We start from the raw sequence: 18,487 nt of genomic DNA on the forward strand, positions 1-18,487 counted from the left end.
GTTTAAGAGCAAGTAGGTGTTATAATAATAATACCTAAGCTTAAACGGAAAGTTAGAAACTTAATATTATCTGATAACATTCTGAATGATATTTAGACTTGAACTTAAGAATTTTGCCTTAAAATAAACTTTAAGGTAAATTACTTATATAAGTATAATGTAATGAATACTGGTATGTCATAAGAATGCCGGTTAGCAGGCAATAACACTTAATTGCTATTTATTCTTGCTTATTAATATTATTTGGTCTAGAATAAGATATGTTATGGGAATACAAATTTCCTTGATTCTGGATAAAAGTCCTAATAAAAGAGACACTTTTAAAATCTTGAAAAGATACTATTTACGGGAAATAGAAAATTTTCTCCGGCAAAACTGGGTATAGAGTAGCAGACTCTCCAGCTTGTCCGGATATACTGAGGTTACCTCTCCGGCGCGAACCGGGTAAGATGGGGTATATATAAAATGTCAAAAAAGTGACAAGATTTCCCTAAATAAGTATCATGGCCTGATATCAGACTTGTTTTTGGAAATAAGAATCTGTTAAATACATTAACCTTATAAAGGGTATGTATATTACAGCATGTGAATTATATGATTATATAGATATGTATATCTATAAGAAATTTCAAAAGCCATAACAATTGATAATTAGGGATAAAGCACAAGTATATGTGTCAATAATAAATTTAGATTCCTTTATCAAGAATCTCTTACCTATATCGATATCAAACATTATTTTGTTTGATCATCTACCTCGTAACTCGAGCAACAATAATAAATGGAAACCCATTAAGTTGGGACACCATCAAAAATATAAGAATTACCAAAACGTTACCATAAATTATTAACGCCACAATTATGAACTCAAATAAGAAGCATGTAAAATTTTGGTGCACAAGAAAAACACATGAAACTTAAAATTATACGTCCACAAAGGTCGAAGTTTATCACACACAACTTCCAAGGCAAGACCTTTGAAAAATATAAATTAGGCACGATGACACCAATATTAATTCCGTCGGTGAAGGTACTACTAATCAAAAAGCGATATTTTGCCACATGATCTTACAACCGATCAAAATCTCGCTGAGGTACAATATTTCACAAACATTAGTGCATAGTCTAACCTGAGTCATAATTATTAGCACTACAAAAGAAGTCATATAGTTTTGCAAATTCCCTATTTCATTTCATTCGACATTCCTTGGTACTGTCACGTAACAATAGTTATCACACAAAATTCCAGATAAAGAAGTTCTTATATTTCTTTCTGACTTCTGCCTATAAAGAATTGACTTTCGTGTTTTCCACTTCTTTTAATGGTAATCATACCATGAGAATTTCTTTCATAGTAGCAAATATTGATCCATTTCATTTCTTGGTAAATCCACACGTTACACATGCACTGTTTGTTGCGCATATGGTTCATTTGAGTTATGAAAACCATAGGAGGGCAACATTCCAATTTGTTGTTTTATTAAAAGTTCAAATATCATTTCACTATACTTGATCTTTGCATTGTAAACCGCGTTTTTACAAAGCAATGACTCTCTAATATCGAAGCAATGAGTTTCTCGAAAAACTCGAGTTTCTTTTAGAAAGGTATATATGGTTTTGTTGTGATCATGTCGAACTTTCTTATTCAAACTCGGTTTATTCAAAATCAGTTAACTTGCTCGCAATACATATTCCATTCAAAGTCCCATATGATGAATTGCAACCATCATATTCAAAATAATCCCAACAAGCACTTCAATTTTCTTGAACTATAACATGCTTGTTGGTCTTCAACTTCATTGAATCATTTTCTTTAAATCACGATCACCTTGTGGTGACGTTTTCACAAAATCTGAAGCTTGCGCTAATCTCGGATTAATTATTTAGTTATTTACTTATTTTGAATCCGCTTTGTTGATTTATTCTATACAAACAATCTTAACACAATTATGTGCTAAGATAAGGATACCCCATTTCATGTCCTATTTCCGTGTATCTCTTAAAAAATTCTTACAGCATCAATCGAGCCTTTCGTGATATTTATTATCATCATTGATCGAAAAACATTATATAAATTTAAAATATAAATTTTATTTATTTTATATAGAAACTTACATAAGTAATTACCTAATTTATAATATAGTATTACTATATTTAAAATTCTTGTTAAAACCATTGAGGTGCAGAATTTATATTTTACATATAAAATTATGTTTAAGGTATACTCTCATTTTAGTTTTATTTAGTTATTTATTATTGGTAATTCATATTAATTTTATTATTAGTAATAATATTAATAGTGATAGTGTTAGTATTATTTTAAAATACTAGGGTTATTGTCAAAGACGGGTATTGGATAGCCTATCCTTAGTTAGGCATGGACTGATCACCTATGCTTAAACAAGGCAGCACTAACCAATATCCAACCATGATAATAACTATTTACTGTATAAATTAAGTCATCATACTTAGTTAGTAAATTTCAATTACATGTAAAAATATTTTTATATTATATATAGAAATATATATACTTCGTACTGTAAAGAGAAAATATATTTTCATAAAAATAATTAAAGAGACGAACTAAATAATTGTCTAAGCATTCATGAACAAAACATATTATAAATAAATGATCATCTTAATTAATATTTCACAACTATTAAATACTTATAGAAATATTCTTTTATAATATATACATATTAAAATATTAAAAGTCATTTACGCAACCCAATATTTAAGTATGCTCGATATTAAAATAAACATTTATTATTCTACTTTTATAAATTTAAAATATCCTAATCTTATAGTTAAACATACTTGATTTTTTTTAAATAATAATCATGAGTTCTACGATATTGGGTAAACCTATTTATAAAACATATATCATTATTATTTTATCAAAATTATTACGGGTTTTGATATTTTAAACCTATCTATATTTATTTATTCTACTTTATGATAACATAAAAGGAAGAGGTATTTAGTAAATCAAAATATCATCAATCTTTAAATCAAACATTTTGATTAAAATCATCTGAATACAATTGTGTATTAGGACAAAAATACTCTAACTTCATTGTCTTTTCATGTATTCTTACAAATCACCCATCGCAGCACATTGATTTTCTCATATCATAATTCGATATCTGACAAAACATTTTCATGTTTTCATTTCATTTTGAATCGGTCAATCTTAAATCTTCCTTAGGTACCAATCAAGGTAAATTTTCTTCTGACAAAGAATTTTACTAATTCCAAAAAGTTCTTCACATTCATTTTAAGAATCTATAGATCATATATCTTTTGGCTTGAACCCAATCACCTTGAAAAACTATACCATTTCATCTCATTCGTTTGAACATTTCATCTTTGAAATATCTAGATTCGCTTCCTTGAAACTCACAATTTCAAAAACGGTGAATTTATTCGGTTATCATTATTGAATTCTTTCAATCATTACAAACACTTTGTAGCATCCGAATAGAGCTGTAACCTGTGTTAAACCCTATTCATGAGTCATTCGTTTGATTTGTCATATTCTTGGTACAATTATGTACTCAGATTACAATACACTAAATCCTGTTGTCCAGTACCATTTAAGTAAACGATATCGATTTTTCGGATAATCATTAACAAATCATTTTCCATACTTCCATTCACAAATAAATATCTATCCATTCAGAATCTCCCTCAATTAAGTTCATTTCGAATATTGAATCCAATTGTTTCTATAAATCATTTTTAATTTTAAATTTTCATACCCCTCAAAATATCATTTGATTCCATTCCACGCTACATTATTCCTCTTAATTAAAAGAAGAAACATAACCCCAAGAAAATATCATAGTTCAAATCTCGAGGACGAGATTTTTATTAAGGTGGGGAGAATGTAACAACTCTCACCAAAACTATTATTTCTTATTATATTTTGTCCAATAGGAAACCCTAATTGAGACCCCCAAGTGATACTGCATGACCCCTAAAATTTTCAGAACAATCGAAATCAGGATCAGGGCCCCTAAAACTCAGGGGGGGTATTTCCTAGTTAGTATTATCCAAACTGTTTTCGATAGAAATTGAATTTTAATAAACCGTCGACTCACCCAAGCTACTGAGACGCGTGGCAACACCATATTAAAAGTGACCTCTCGCGCCACGCGCCAGGACCAGGTTTCCCTGTCGTGACACGCGAGCGCGCCGTTTTTCCAGTATAAATAGAGGAGTTTGGCACTTGATTTCCTGCGTTGGTTCGACGAGCAAATTCGATTCAGGCAACGAGATATCGTCGAAATACTACCAAAAACCCACCTAATCTCGAAATTCTGCCGCAATAACAGGGTAATAACTCAATCGCTATTACGATTCATTTTCCGAGCAATCAATATATCCAAAGAATGTCTAAGTGCCGCCCACATTGGGTTATGCTTTGTCGTTTGTCGATAATTCGATAAATGAGTTGAAGCATTATACTTTGTCGTTTGTCGATAATTCGATAAATGAGTTGAAGTATTATACTTTGTCGTTTGTCGTTAATACGATAAATGAGTTGAAGTATTGCACTTTGTCATTTATTGGGAGAATTTGATCTCGTGAGTTATCGTAAAAGCTATATTGATCATTAACCCGGTTTTTGTGAAATTCGTTAAGGTTTGATTTGGGTTTTACACCAATACATATTCCATTCTGTTAAACCACCAAAAACACTCCCAACTACACCCTTACAATCAAACAAACTATTAAATCATCAGAAGATCCAGAATAATAAAGTACATGCTTAATTATCGGGAAAAGTAGAATCAAGAAGTTTGTTAACTCAATCCTGCATGATGATTAGTGAGTCATTCTTCTTTTTATCAACTGTTTTACAATACTCCAAATTATTTTCAAAGTGTTATAATTACAGGGACTAAGTCGTGGATATCTTGATTTATTGGTTAGTGGGGTATTGTGCACATTACTATTTCTCCCAGTTAGGTTCATTGACCTACTAGGGAGAAACGTCACTATTAGAGTTCATTGACCTAATAGTGGTATGACCATCGTCACCATTGTGACTTGTCACCATTGTGACAGAAAGCCAGATAAAAATAAGATATGAACCATTGTAATCGCTCTTATGCTGTAATTTATAACTATGGGTCATTTCCTAAAAACTGAATGAACTCACTCAGTATTTCCCGCTGACAAAATCTTTTTAAAACGCGTTTCAGGTAATTACAATAGATTGGAGTAAGGATTGGATCCGACACTGAAGGACTTCAAGAAGTGGCTTATTTTCAAATTAAGAAATATTGTTTTATTAAAAGCTACCTTTGTAAAACATGAAGTTTATTCCATCTTTTGAAATAAAATCCGGTGTTTCTAAACTCTGATATTTTTCCTAACTCACGGTCCTGATGAAATTTCCGCTGCAATGTTTTTCAAAATAATCACCGGTACCACTGGACTGCTCACGGCACCGATTCCGGTCAGGATGGGGTCGGGGGTCGTGACATGAACCATGACACATTCGTTCTTACTTGTTTCCCCTGCTCGGACAGGAATCACCCAAGTCCGGCTGGTGAACGGTTCGGAACGGTAGTCTAATGTTTAACCCGAAATCGGTGAACCTCGTAGATAGAACCCGAATCTTGAACCTCTTGACCATTAGAATGATTGGTGAGTTGGCTCAAGCTCCGTTTCTACCGGTTTGAAGGCATTGAGTGTAAAAGAGTTGAAAGAAAGTTGGAAATCATTCTTTCAATCCTTCACATCATGTAAATGTTTAGATCTGTGATGGATCTTAGTTTGTTCATGTGGAAATCGGCTAGATCCAAGTGATTCTTGGTGGATTGAGGTCAAAACATGATGATCTTGAAGAACACCATGATGACATCATCCTAGAATGCTTAGATCTTGATGATTTCACGGTTAGAAATCAAGATTTGAAAGATAGAAAGGTGTAGGAGCATGTATTGATCAAGAAAGTACAAGATTTAAGATGAAAACTTACCGAAATCGGAAGAAATCTGAGGAAAGGAGGGGAGCACGGCCAGAGAGTTTCCAAAAGTGGAAAGAATGACAATGACAGGCCTATTTATAGGCTTCCCAAAGAGGAAAGGGCTGTCCGATCGGCTGGGCTGTTCGATCGGCTAAGAGCCTGATCGATCCACAGCCTGTTTCGAGTGTTCGGTGCGACGATTTCTGATATTTTGATTTCGATTGAAGACGTTACGAGTACGATAGAGTTTCCTATTCAAATTACTTTTAATCCCAACCACTATATCTACATATAAGCATCTACATCCCATATTCGATTTCGATTTCGATTGAGTTCGATTGAGTTTCGAGTTTTGATTTGATTGATTCGATTGATCACCACACGTAACATAAAGTAAACACGCACAGGTAACACATAAGGCACACACACACGTATAATAACACCAAAGCTGCATAATTCGAGTCTCGAGTTCGTTTGATGATTCGATTAGCTTGATTATTGATTGATTAACTTTATCGCATTGTTACTTCCTACTTTTCACAGCCGTAAATCGTTTCGCGTCGATTAAACATTCGATTACCTCGATTCATTGATAAACAACACTTACTCCTCATAATACAAAACATAAAATAGACTATTTGCAGTCAAAGAAGTCAAACTTGACTTGGACTTTGACTTTGGCATTCGAAAATACGGGGTGTTACAGGATTGTTTCTTCATTTGAGTAGGATGTGTTTGTGTATGATGGCTTGTCCTTTTGAAGTTTTCGTTATAGTATTTGAGAACATTGAAGTGTCCTTACTTTTCAGGTCGATCGATAGAACGGGCCGTTCGATCGGCCGGCTTAACCGATCGGTTAGGTACCTCAGTAATAAGTCCTCAGCAGGATGTCACCTGATCGGGCGGCATGTTCGATCGGGTGGCACTCCAATACGTCGAACGAGTTGAAAATCGATTAAGTGTTGAAGCATAGTATCTCATGATCCGAAGAGTAATTCAAATCAAACCGTAGTTCGATCGAACAGCACTTCGTTCAACACTAGACTTCATCAAATTGTTAAAGTGTGGGGCCATCTGCTAGCCGATCGGCTGACCTGGTCGATCGGTTGACATGTCCGAATTGGTTGGGCTGTTCGTTCGAACAGCCTGTCCGATCGGTCAGCATCCTGACCTGGTCGGCCTGTTCGTCTAACACTTGGCTGTTCTGATTGCTTGACGTTATATCGAGGTATTTTGACAACAAGCTGAACCATGGAACCTTCGTTCTTACTTGTTTCCCCTGCTCGGACAGGAATCACCCAAGTCCGGCCGGTGAACTGTTCGGAACGGTAGTTTGACGTTTAACCCGAAATCGGTGAACCTCGTGGATAGAATCCCGAATCTCGAACCGCACAACTACTAGAGTGATTAGTGAGTGGGTTCAAGCTGCGTTTCTATCGGTTTGAAGGCATTGAGTGTAAAAGAGTTGAAAGAAAGTTGGAAAATCCATCTTTCACTCTTTTCCACCGTGAATATGTTTAGATCTGTGGTAGATCTTTGTTTGTTTATGTGGAAATCGGTTAGATCCAAGCTATTCTTGGTGGATTGAGGCCAAAACATGAAGTTCTTCAAGAACACCATGATGACATCATCCTAGAATGCTTGAATCTTGATGATTTCATGGTTAAAAGTTAAGATTTGAAGGATAGAAAGGTGTAGGAGTGTGTATAGATCAAGAAAGTACAAGATTTAGGATGAAATCTTACCGGGATTGAGAGAAATCTGAGGAAAAGTGAAAAGCGCGAGCTGGTCGGTCAGAGAGTTTCCAAAAGTGGAAAGAATGACAATGACAGGGCTATTTATAGGCTTCCCAAAGAGGAAAGGGCTGGCCGATCGGCCAGGCATCCCGATCGGACAGCCTGCTCGATCGGACAGTCCGTCCGATCGGCTGGGCTGTTCGATCGGCTAGGAGCCTGATCGATCAACAGCCTGTTTCGAGCGTTCGGTGCGACGATTTCTGATATTTCGATTTCGATTGAAGATGACACGGATACGATAGAGTTTCCTATTCAAATTACTTTTAATCCCAACCACTATATCTACATACAAGCATCTATATTTCACACTATCTTTTCGCCACCATTTATCATAATTCGATTTCGATTGAGTTCGATTGAGTTCCGAGTTTCGATTCGAGTTTTGATTGATTACCACACATCACATAAAGTAAACATGCACAAGTAACACATAAGGCACACATACACGTATACTAACACCAGAATTCGCGTAATTCGAGTTTCGAGTTCGATGATGATTCGATTAGCTTGATTATTGATTGATTGACTTTATCGCATTGTTACTTCCTATTATTCACATTCGCAAATCGTTTCGCGTCGATAAACATTCGATTACTTTGATTAATAACACTTACTCCACATAATACAACTAACAGAAACACCAACATAGAATAGACTAACTATAGTCAAAGAAGTCAATCTTGACTTTGACTTTGACTTTGACATTCGGTAACACGGGGTGTTACATGGAGTCCCATTGTCTGCAGGTCTCCCCCGTCCTCCCGAAGACGCTTTTTTGACGGCGAAGAGTTATCTCCGTCATCAAGGTTTTCCGTTCGGTATTCACCTTCTTCTGGATCTTCATCCATTTGATCCTCTTCGTTATCCGGCTCCCAATCTGAATCTTCTCGTCGAACTCTGGCACCCAACCGTCTGATTTTTCAGACACCCAAACCACAAAGCTACGATGTTTCCACTTCAGAACCACCGATTCTATAATCCGAGGACCATGAGGAACGAGTACCACAATCGAACCATCCGAGTTATTGTGACATTGCCAAGAGAACTCCGACGGATGAACCACAGTTCCAAATAAGGCCCCTGTTCGGTCATAAGTCGAGCTATCTCTAATTTGGAGAGGTACCCCCGAGATGTGCAACTTCACAACCCGATCTTGAGGCAGATCCTGGCCTGTCCAAGCATTATAACTAGAGAACATACCGTCAAAAGCATCAGAGGAAGACGCCAATACTCGGTTAACTTCCTCCCGATCGTTAAGAGTAATTAACACACTAAGGCCACCCACATACGACAAACCATAATTGCTAAGGCCTACATTGTCGAGGGCTTGGTTAATACTGTTAAGGGACCTAACATCCTTGGCTGTAGCAATAATGGATCTCCCCATACAATGAAGAGCATAAGCAGCCCCATTACTGTCCATCTCCAAGGTTTTTTGATCCCTGCTTAGTCGTGTCCGCCTTATTCCGAAATAAATCACAGAATGAATGCCCCTCCCGAATAAAAGCTGAATCAGCCGGCCCAACACCGTTAGGCTGATTCTTGTTTTGAACTCCACCATTGGTAGACAAGACCGGCTCCTTCGGTCTCCATTGTTTTCTTTCGTTCCGTAGATTAGATGTGTATATGAACCTCTTATGATTCTTATCATATTTTGCGAGAGAAACGTTAAGCTTAGCCTCGAAAATCCTAACGGTGTTCATGGCTTTTAGTACATCATCGACCATCCCGGCAACCACGTATCGGACGAAACCGAAATAATTCCCCCTAGCATCCCTCTTCTGAGCAACATAAGCATCCGTAATGAAGCCATGCGGTTGGAATGCCCTCCAAAGCAATGTTTTCGAGACCCGGTTTGGAAGATTTTGCACCAGAAAAGTCATCTCAACGCCATCAGGTCGGCTCCGCCTATTTTTCGATTTTGAACTTCTGACCATGGTATTTCAGCATCGTCCCACCCATCTCCCGCCATATCCCTCCGGGAACAAGTGAAAACAGATTTTTAAAAGGTTAACCGGATTCGTAACAGTCTAGCTAAACTATAAAAATAGCCGCGACCGATACAGACCGGCTAAGCAATCAAAATCTGCACTTTAGCTGGAGAAGAACCCACCGGAATAGAAAAAACCAAGAGCAACCAGATCCAAATCGGCTAACAAAGCTCGTTATGCTCGAAAGGAACAATCCGAACAAGCAATCACTGGCTGTTATACCGCTCGGAAACAGATCCAAACCGGCTAACAAAACTCGTTATGCTCGCAAGAGAAAGATCCGATCGATCAATTACAGGGTGTTATACTGAATCGGAAGAAGATCGCAGTGGCTAGAGAAAGACGTTTCATATTCAAGAGAGCATTTTTTTGCAATGTATTAATATAAATGATTTAAAGTGTCTAGAAAAAGAAAGTATGTAAAGCAAAAATAAAAACTCCAAATCTACATAGACTCGCTTGTTTTTACAATCCTAAAAATAGGTAATTCATGTACCCTATACAAAACAATCGCCAAGTGTTCCTTATGGATCACAAAACAATGGCGCTCCGATTGACCAGAATGTTTTTTTTTTCTGACAAAAGTTGATCTTTTCAACAACCGTGCACAAGACCAAGAGCGACCGCCAAATCAGCATACAAAAACCAACCAACTCGACACTCAAAATACTTTGCAGCATTAAAAAAATGGTCAAAGTGATTCACGCTTGTGTGATTCTTTTACGATTCATTTGAGCCATTGTTTTCTCCGGCTGAAGTGGTGGTGGCAGAGGCAGTACGCGATGCCTGAAGTTGAACGTTGAGCTTCTTCTGCAATTCTTTTAGTTTATCCAGTATTTCTTGGAATGTTGGTCGGGATTGTGGGTCACTAAAACACATTTTTTTAACAAAATATACAATGTTAGAAAATGTAAAGACCGAAAAAATATTTAATATTAATAGTAAAGATAAAATACGAACCTGCACCAACAGCTTTCGATAAGAGAAGCCCATTGAGGATCCACGTCTTTGGGAATATCTAGCCGTTGATTCATGAATCCTACAGCTCCGATCACCTGTAAATACAAGCACATGTTGACTTTTGAGGTCAAACAGATTCATTTTTGACTCTTTAATTTTGTAAATAAAAAATATATTTAATAACACCGACACTCTGTAATGAAGTCTACAAATATGGCATTTCGATGTGTCGGTTTCTTCCATATTATTCTCGTACATTTCGCTTATAGAAAACAATAAGTTTGACCTTAAAAGTCAAACTCTTGAAGAAAAGACTCTACCTGCATTGAGTTAAGACTATCCCAAGGAATCTTCTCGGTGGTGAGTTCCCATAATACTACACCGAAGCTGTATATATCAGACCTACAGATTACAAACGAATTTTATTATCAAAATTTGAAATTCTATACGTGTTTGAGTTTGATCATATGAAAAGGATTGGTTACCGAAATAGAACTTACTTTTCATCAGCCTGTTCATTCCGAAGAACTTCAGGAGCCATCCATTGCGGCTAAAAGTGGAAAATGATAAAACAATTATTATCAAATAAACTTGTTCAAATGTCTAAACTACCCTTGAATGGAACATATGTTACAATCACTTATTTGCCCATAATCATCATCGCGTATTACATGCATAAAGTAAATCAACAAGCATTGGCGCAGCTTAAGTAGGGCGGGAGGGGGCGGCCGACCCCCCGAACTTTTCGCTGGAGAGTATGTATACAGAAATTTTTGGGTATCTACGTTTTTGACCCTCGGTTTTATAGAAATTTTTAGTAAGGCTGGCAAATCGTGTCTTAACAGGTTTAACAGGTTTCTGACGGCGCGCACAACATAAGTTTCAAACATGATTACGACTCGTTTAACTACTTTCTACCTCATGTTTATAAAACAGTTTTATGTTTTATGTACAAAGATGAATAAATGATAGATCCTAACATTGTAATTTTAATTATTTCAAAAATTAAAAAAGTCAAAGGGTGTATTTTTCAGTCAAACAGGTTTAATCATGTCTTAACAGGTACCCAATTGCCAGCTCTAATTTTTAGGTCCGGTGACTTCCGCCCCCTGGTCAGAAATCTCAAGCTTCGCCACTATCAACAAGGGTATATAAGTATATACCGTTCCCTTCCCCGTCTTTGTTGTAAGGTAGGTTTCATGCTTGATACGAGAGAGACCAAAATCCCCAACCTATTTAATTACAAAAACACACAAAAAATATTAATATTAATAATACTAATAATAATAATAATCATAATAAATTTGTATTTGTCACGAGAGAGCAAATAAAATAAAATGAAATGAAACGAACCTTTACATTCCAACTCTTATCGACAAGAAGATTTGAAGATTTCAAATCCCGATGAATGATGGGTGGGTTACAATGATGAAGATAATTCATGCCTCGGGCCTGTAGGACCACAAAGTATTAGAGTATGGATATAGGGACCAGAAAACGTAACCGTGTTAAATACAAATAGAAACAACATTTTACTTACTATATCCACGGCCATATGAACTCGGCGTCTCCAATCTAATCTAGATGTATTCTTTTGAAGTAACCGGAACAAACTTCCACTGGATAAAATAATATAGCTCTAGTTAACACATAGAATGCATGTGGCCATGTGCGTTTACGAGTGTGAGTGTGCATACATAACAAAACAGGGTTAGGGGGGGGGGGGGGGGGTAAAAGAAATTGGGGAACCAACCGGGGAAGGAACTCTGTGACGATGCATAGGCGTTGAGGTGACATTACGGCACCCATGAAGAGTAGTATGTTTGGATGCCGAAGCCTTTTCATGAGAGATACCTTCAAATCAAAAGAAATTAATTAGTTGGTATCTACACAATTATCAGGAAATACGCATCATTTTTTTTTACTACGAATAAACCATCCATGAAATATTTAAAACTAATATTATTTTAGGAGCGCTTGCAATATATTGAAGGAAAGTTACCTCCTGTCTAAAGGATAATATAACATCATCTGAATATTCTTGCCTTGAGAAAACCTTGACGGCAACATCCTGCGTACACAAGCATATGTTAGATGTATTTGTAATTAGTGACAAACTAGCTCATATATTCATTGTACATTTAACATCAACATAATACAAGTGATATATAAAGGTACTGATATCGGGAAAATCGGTGATATATCGGTCCAATATGCCGATATTATCAATACCGATATTTTGCACTGATACCTCGGCAGGGGACCGATAACCGACATATCACTGATATATCGGTGATATATATTAACTACATAGGTTCAAAATAGTCGTTATACAATATTCATGAATCGTCCTTGAGAACAATCAATAAAAATAATTAAAGCTTCATCACTGTTACTATCCAAAACCCATTTGTTGTATCAAATAGTGGCGGAGCTTGACCAAAAGTTTCGAGGGGGCGTAAAGTGATGGGACCCAAATTTTTTTTCCTATCGTTATGTTTTGGGTCGGGTCGGGTTGGCTATTCGATTCAAGTCGGGTTAAATAATAATAGTTCCAAATAAAACAAAGTGTATATTTACCAAACTACCCATCATTTATATACAAAGTTTATAAATATTTAGGATATACAATTTAGGAAAAATAATCGGGGGGCTATCCTATATAATTTTAAAATTCTCGGACGAAAAATCGGAACTTATACACTTATAACCGAAACATTGGGGTGGGCGGGTGCACCCCCGGGCACCCACAATACTCCGCCACTGGTATCAGAAGTTATACCTGAAACGATTTCAGGTTGCCTAATTAATTCAGAAGATAAGCCGAAAGGGTTCCAATTACATACGAGCAATGAATTTGATAAGATCGATCACAGGTCTATTCCTTGGTTTTAAATTGCGTGATGTGCTCTGATGCGTTTGGTCCAAAAATCTGATGCGTGATGCACTCTTAATAAAAAAAATACTAAAAAAATATTTATACATAACAAGTTACTAAATAACATACTTAAACTAAAACAATTGACGTAATAAGAAGATAAGAGTTGTGCTTTTTGGTTCAAATAAAGTATACTAAAATGTTTCTACTTTCTAGAACCACAAAAAGTGTTTATGACCCATAATGATACAAATCAAGCATACTAAGATCTTAATTATTGAAAAAAACCCAACCCATTTCATAAAATCTGGAAAAAAAACATAACAAACAATGTTGCGTGCATCGAGCGCATTATGCAAAATCGGCACAATATTCTCGCATCACGTAAACGCAACGCGTCAGCTGTGGCGATGTGCTCTCATCAGCGCATTATAATCAATCATAACATAATACAAGGTATATAGATGAAGAAATATATGATTTTGTAACAACTTGTCAATTGTCTATAATACCCTTTAATATCAACATAAATGAAGAAATGCATGTACACAAATCAATATCATCAATTTCTGTAATCATAACTTGAAGCATTTCAAAATTAAGCGTAACAACAACTCCCACGAGATGAATATTAAGAAGGGAGAGATGAAGAACATACCGATCCATACCACAATGCATGGTATACCGTCCCACATGAACCTATAAAAATATTCAAAATAATAAAAAAAACATTAATGGAAGTTAAATTACCATCAAATGTTAAAAATACCCAAAAATAAAATCTCATACCTTGTCCAATCTGCTCTCCAATTACTAAATCTTCCCACAAAATTTCGTAATCCAAGTTATCAATCTCCATATCCACTTTATTAACGGCACTACTGTTCGTACTGCCGCAACTGCTAGCACTGCTAGTACTATTAACGTTAAAAGAAGACCACGACCCCGGAGCCTCATTTCTATTATTATTTTCCCACGGTTGACTTTCTGCTTTTGGCGAGCCTGTTTGTTGACCCGACTCGTGTTCTTGATCATTATGCAACCAATTCAAACCAAACCGACCCGTTTTCGAATCCCCTTCTCTTTCGTTTCCTTTCCATGGCCATGTAATTCCCTTTTTACCCATCCATGCCTCTGCTTTTGACGATAATATCTTGTGGATACCGGGTTTGTTTTCACTATCATCACCGGAATCTGTCGAGTGTTTTCCGGTAAATTGATCTTTAAACGGTGTTTGAGAAATATCACCCCTTGGGGTGCTCGCTCCACTTGAATATCCATCGTCTTTATGATCAGCGGCGTTTAAGTCGTTTTCGGAATAATGACCGTCTCCACTCGCTTCATGATCCATGAAGTTTTCTCCGGTTTTTATTTTGGATTTTACCTTGTTGCTAACTTTTGAAGCCTGTTGTTGTGTTTCCAGTAATCAAGATTCATTGTTACGACAACACCATAATAATATATTAATATCCAAAAGAGTAAAATGCCATTTTTATCCCTGAGGTTTGGTCATTTTTGCGACTTTCGTCCAAAGGTTTGTTTTTCCGCATCTGGATCCAAAAGGTTTGAAATCTTGCCATTTTCATCTGGCTCGTTAACTCCATCCATTTTTCTCCGTTAAGGCATGGGTATTTTCGTCTATTTTGTTAACTTAAAGGGCGGTTCGGTCTTTTTCACTTAATGTGCAAGCATTTAGCGTAATGTACAAGTATTCAAAAAAGACAAAATAACCCTGCCTTAACGGAGTAAAAATGTATGGAGTTAACGGACCGGATGAAAATGGCAATATTTCAAACCTTTTGGATCCGGATGCGAAAAAACAAACCTTTGGACGAAAGTCGCAAAACTGGCCATACCTCAGGGACGAAAATGGCATTTTACTCTATCTTGAAAGTTAAAACACTCACCAGACTTGAAATCTTCGAGGCGATTGCAGTTTGTAGAGGTTGTTGAGGATCAAGCCCAAGTTTAGCGGAAGCAATTCTCCTTGGTGCACTAATATTCCCGACGGGCTTCATTTCTCGATACGGGCGGGTATCACATGATACACATATAACCCCAACTAATGTCCCATTCTCATCACGAAACGGCGTATTTGTCGCAATAATAACAAATTTTTCCCCTCTTTTGTTCCTGATCGGAAATTGACCCGACCAACCTTCCCCCTTTATCGTTCTTTGAATGATAGCATCTGCTAAGTGATACGCATCCGGTTCTACGAAAAGCTCGTTGGGTGATCTTCCAAGAGCTTCGGCAGCTGTGTAACCGTAAAGCTCTTCGGCTGTACGGTTCCTACAGAATCGTGGGTATCACACAATGTTAAATATTATACCTATTTGGCTTTTTCTGACCCGATTACAAATGGGTCGATTTGGGTTGTGTTTTTATCTCTAACGGGTCAAACGAGTAAAATTAAAACAAATACGATTGTAAAATGCTTGACTCACCAATAGATTATGTTGCCGTTGAGATCGAATATATGAACAGCCTGGCCCATTGACTGCAATATATTCAAGTACTGCGTCTCCGTCAGCTTCACAGCCGAAGGCCCACAAACACCACCACTCTCTCCGACAGCGGCACCGCCACGCTCTTCGGTGGCCGCACCACCACTCACGACAGAACTGGCGTGTTTGTTATTATCGTCGTAACTAACATCACCGCTGCGAGTTTCTCTCCTCAATGGTGATGCGTGCCCAAAAGACGCTGAACCCATTTTTAAGGCCGCCACTGCGCCGCCGTCAAGCAACCCACCAGCCACGCCGCCCATGCGTCTCCGGCGAGGGCGGCGTGGAGATACCGAACTAGACCTTTGTCGGTTGGATTTTTGTTGGTCTTCGGAGATCTTTAGCCTTGACATTTCTTGTTTGAGATGAGCATGACTTTCTTCTAAATCGTGGATCTTCTTTAATAGTTCTTCGGCTGGTGGTATATCGTTCTTGTCGTTGTTGTCATCCATTTTTCACACACGTTCACACAAATACACACACTGCGATTCAAGAAAATAAAAAAAAAAAACCCTCATCAAGAAATTTGAAAAACTAACTTGAATTGTACAAAAGATAAATACACAAACATCATAGATACACAAATACACACACTGGGGGGGGGGGGGGGATAGTGCACGGTCCTCCCAACCGCCGGAGTGATCCCACTCCGGGAGCCGCTACCCGACCAAGCTAGCTCCGCGGTGAATTCCCCTTGCCGAGTTTTTACCCTGGGCGACATATGCCACTCCCAAGATTCGAACCCGGTACCTCTGGGAAGAGGTGGGTGTCGGTGGCCAACTGGGCTACCCCAGTTGGTTAAATACACACACTGTGATATAAAGAATCAAGAAACTGAATCTTGGAGCTCAAAGTTTTCATTTTTTTTTATCTTAAATCAAATCAATTAAGGAAACCCTAATCAAGAAACTTAAAAATCAATTTAATTTGTACAAAAGATAAATATACAAACATCAAAAATGCACTTCATATCCATTTTTCACACAAATACACACAGTGTGAGTCAAGAATCAAGAAACTGAATCTTGAAGCTCCAAGTTTTCATTTTTTCTAACCCAAATCAAATCAATTAGATAAACCCTAATCAAGAAACCTGAAAATGAATTTGATTTGATCCAAAGATAAACAAACACATTGATCAATTAACCAATTTCCCTTAAAACCCTTGTAACAAAATTTAATTTTGCTGAAACCAAAATCAAAATAACTAACAAAACCCCATGTAAGATTGCAGACAACTAAAATTAAAAAAATAATAATAAGCAAAAAAGAAAAGCTAATACCTGTGAATATGTTGAAATGCTATGAGGTTTGTTGTTGTTGTAGTTGATTGAGATGATACATAAGCTGATTGTTGATGGATCAGTGAACTGATTCTTCTTCTTCTTCTTCTTCTTTACATCTTTTCCAACATTTTTGGTACACATAAACACCAATTCAGCTTTCAAAGATGATGAAGAAGAAGATGATAAAAGGTGTCTAGATGGATCAATTAATTGAATCTTTTTTTCTTTCTCTCTCTAGCCTTTGTTTTCTAGTTTGTATCTCTGTTTCTCACATTAAACCCTAAAATAGTTGAATCTTTATGTGGTGAAGTTATGTATGTATATATATGCTTGAATTGAAAAATATGTATTTTGAGATGAAAGAATCAAAGGAAAGATGCTGTCTGTGTCTTGAAAGGTCAAAAGGCTTCAGGAACAACCCCCTCTCTCTCTCATCTCCATAAACCTTTTGTTTTTTTAATCTTCATTACTTTGATTTCCAGCTTTCATTCTCTCTTTTTTTTAAGTATTCTAAACTTAACCACCATCACATCGGGTGCTGTGGTCAAATGCTACTGCTTGATAGCCGCTAGCCCCTTAGCTCTTACAGATACGCGAAAACACGATCTCCACCCGTCTGAAGGCACGACAGTGGAATAATCGGTAAAACTTTGCCTCTCATCTGAACCAGCGCCACCCGTATTCGACCTTAACCTGGATGCCGCAGAAAATAATGGGGAGTGTGGGAGTCGAACCTGGGTCATAACTAGGAACACCAAGTTTTTTTCCCAACCACTTCACCACTACCTATTGACATTTATATGATTTTAATTAGAGTAAATTACGTTTTTGACCCCTGTGGTTATATCACTTTTACTATATTAGCCTAAAAAAGAATTTTTAACATACATGCCCTCATGGTCTCTATAACTAACCATTTTGGCCCCTAAGTCTAACCATTTTGGCCCCCTTGGTCTCTATAACTAACCATTTTGGCCCCCATGATCTCTAGACTTAGGGGCCAAAATGGTTAGTTATAGAGACCATGTGGGCAGATATATTAAAAAAATCTTTTTTTGAACTAATATAGTAAAAGTGATATAACCACTG

The 18,487-nt window shown here is 36.9% G+C and overlaps 1 protein-coding gene across 1 annotated transcript; it reads right to left on the reverse strand.

Annotated features, from left to right (window-relative positions):
• Window positions 1-10,166: 10,166 nt before the first annotated feature.
• On the reverse strand, window positions 10,167-17,871 carry LOC110900792 (probable serine/threonine-protein kinase DDB_G0282963). The gene is made up of 14 exons (XM_035981937.1): window positions 17,396-17,871; window positions 16,053-16,594; window positions 15,513-15,897; window positions 14,395-15,010; window positions 14,264-14,304; window positions 12,730-12,798; window positions 12,481-12,581; window positions 12,268-12,346; window positions 12,081-12,179; window positions 11,891-11,959; window positions 11,228-11,277; window positions 11,048-11,129; window positions 10,728-10,822; window positions 10,167-10,635 (listed from the first exon to the last, which is right to left on the reverse strand). Exons 2-14 carry the CDS (start codon window positions 16,562-16,564, stop codon window positions 10,488-10,490), a joined length of 2,346 nt encoding a protein of 781 aa, XP_035837830.1. The 5' UTR covers window positions 16,565-16,594; window positions 17,396-17,871; the 3' UTR covers window positions 10,167-10,487.
• Window positions 17,872-18,487: the final 616 nt, after the last annotated feature.

Source organism: Helianthus annuus, chromosome 13 (assembly GCF_002127325.2).
Source record: "Helianthus annuus cultivar XRQ/B chromosome 13, HanXRQr2.0-SUNRISE, whole genome shotgun sequence".
Classification (NCBI taxonomy): domain Eukaryota; kingdom Viridiplantae; phylum Streptophyta; class Magnoliopsida; order Asterales; family Asteraceae; genus Helianthus; species Helianthus annuus.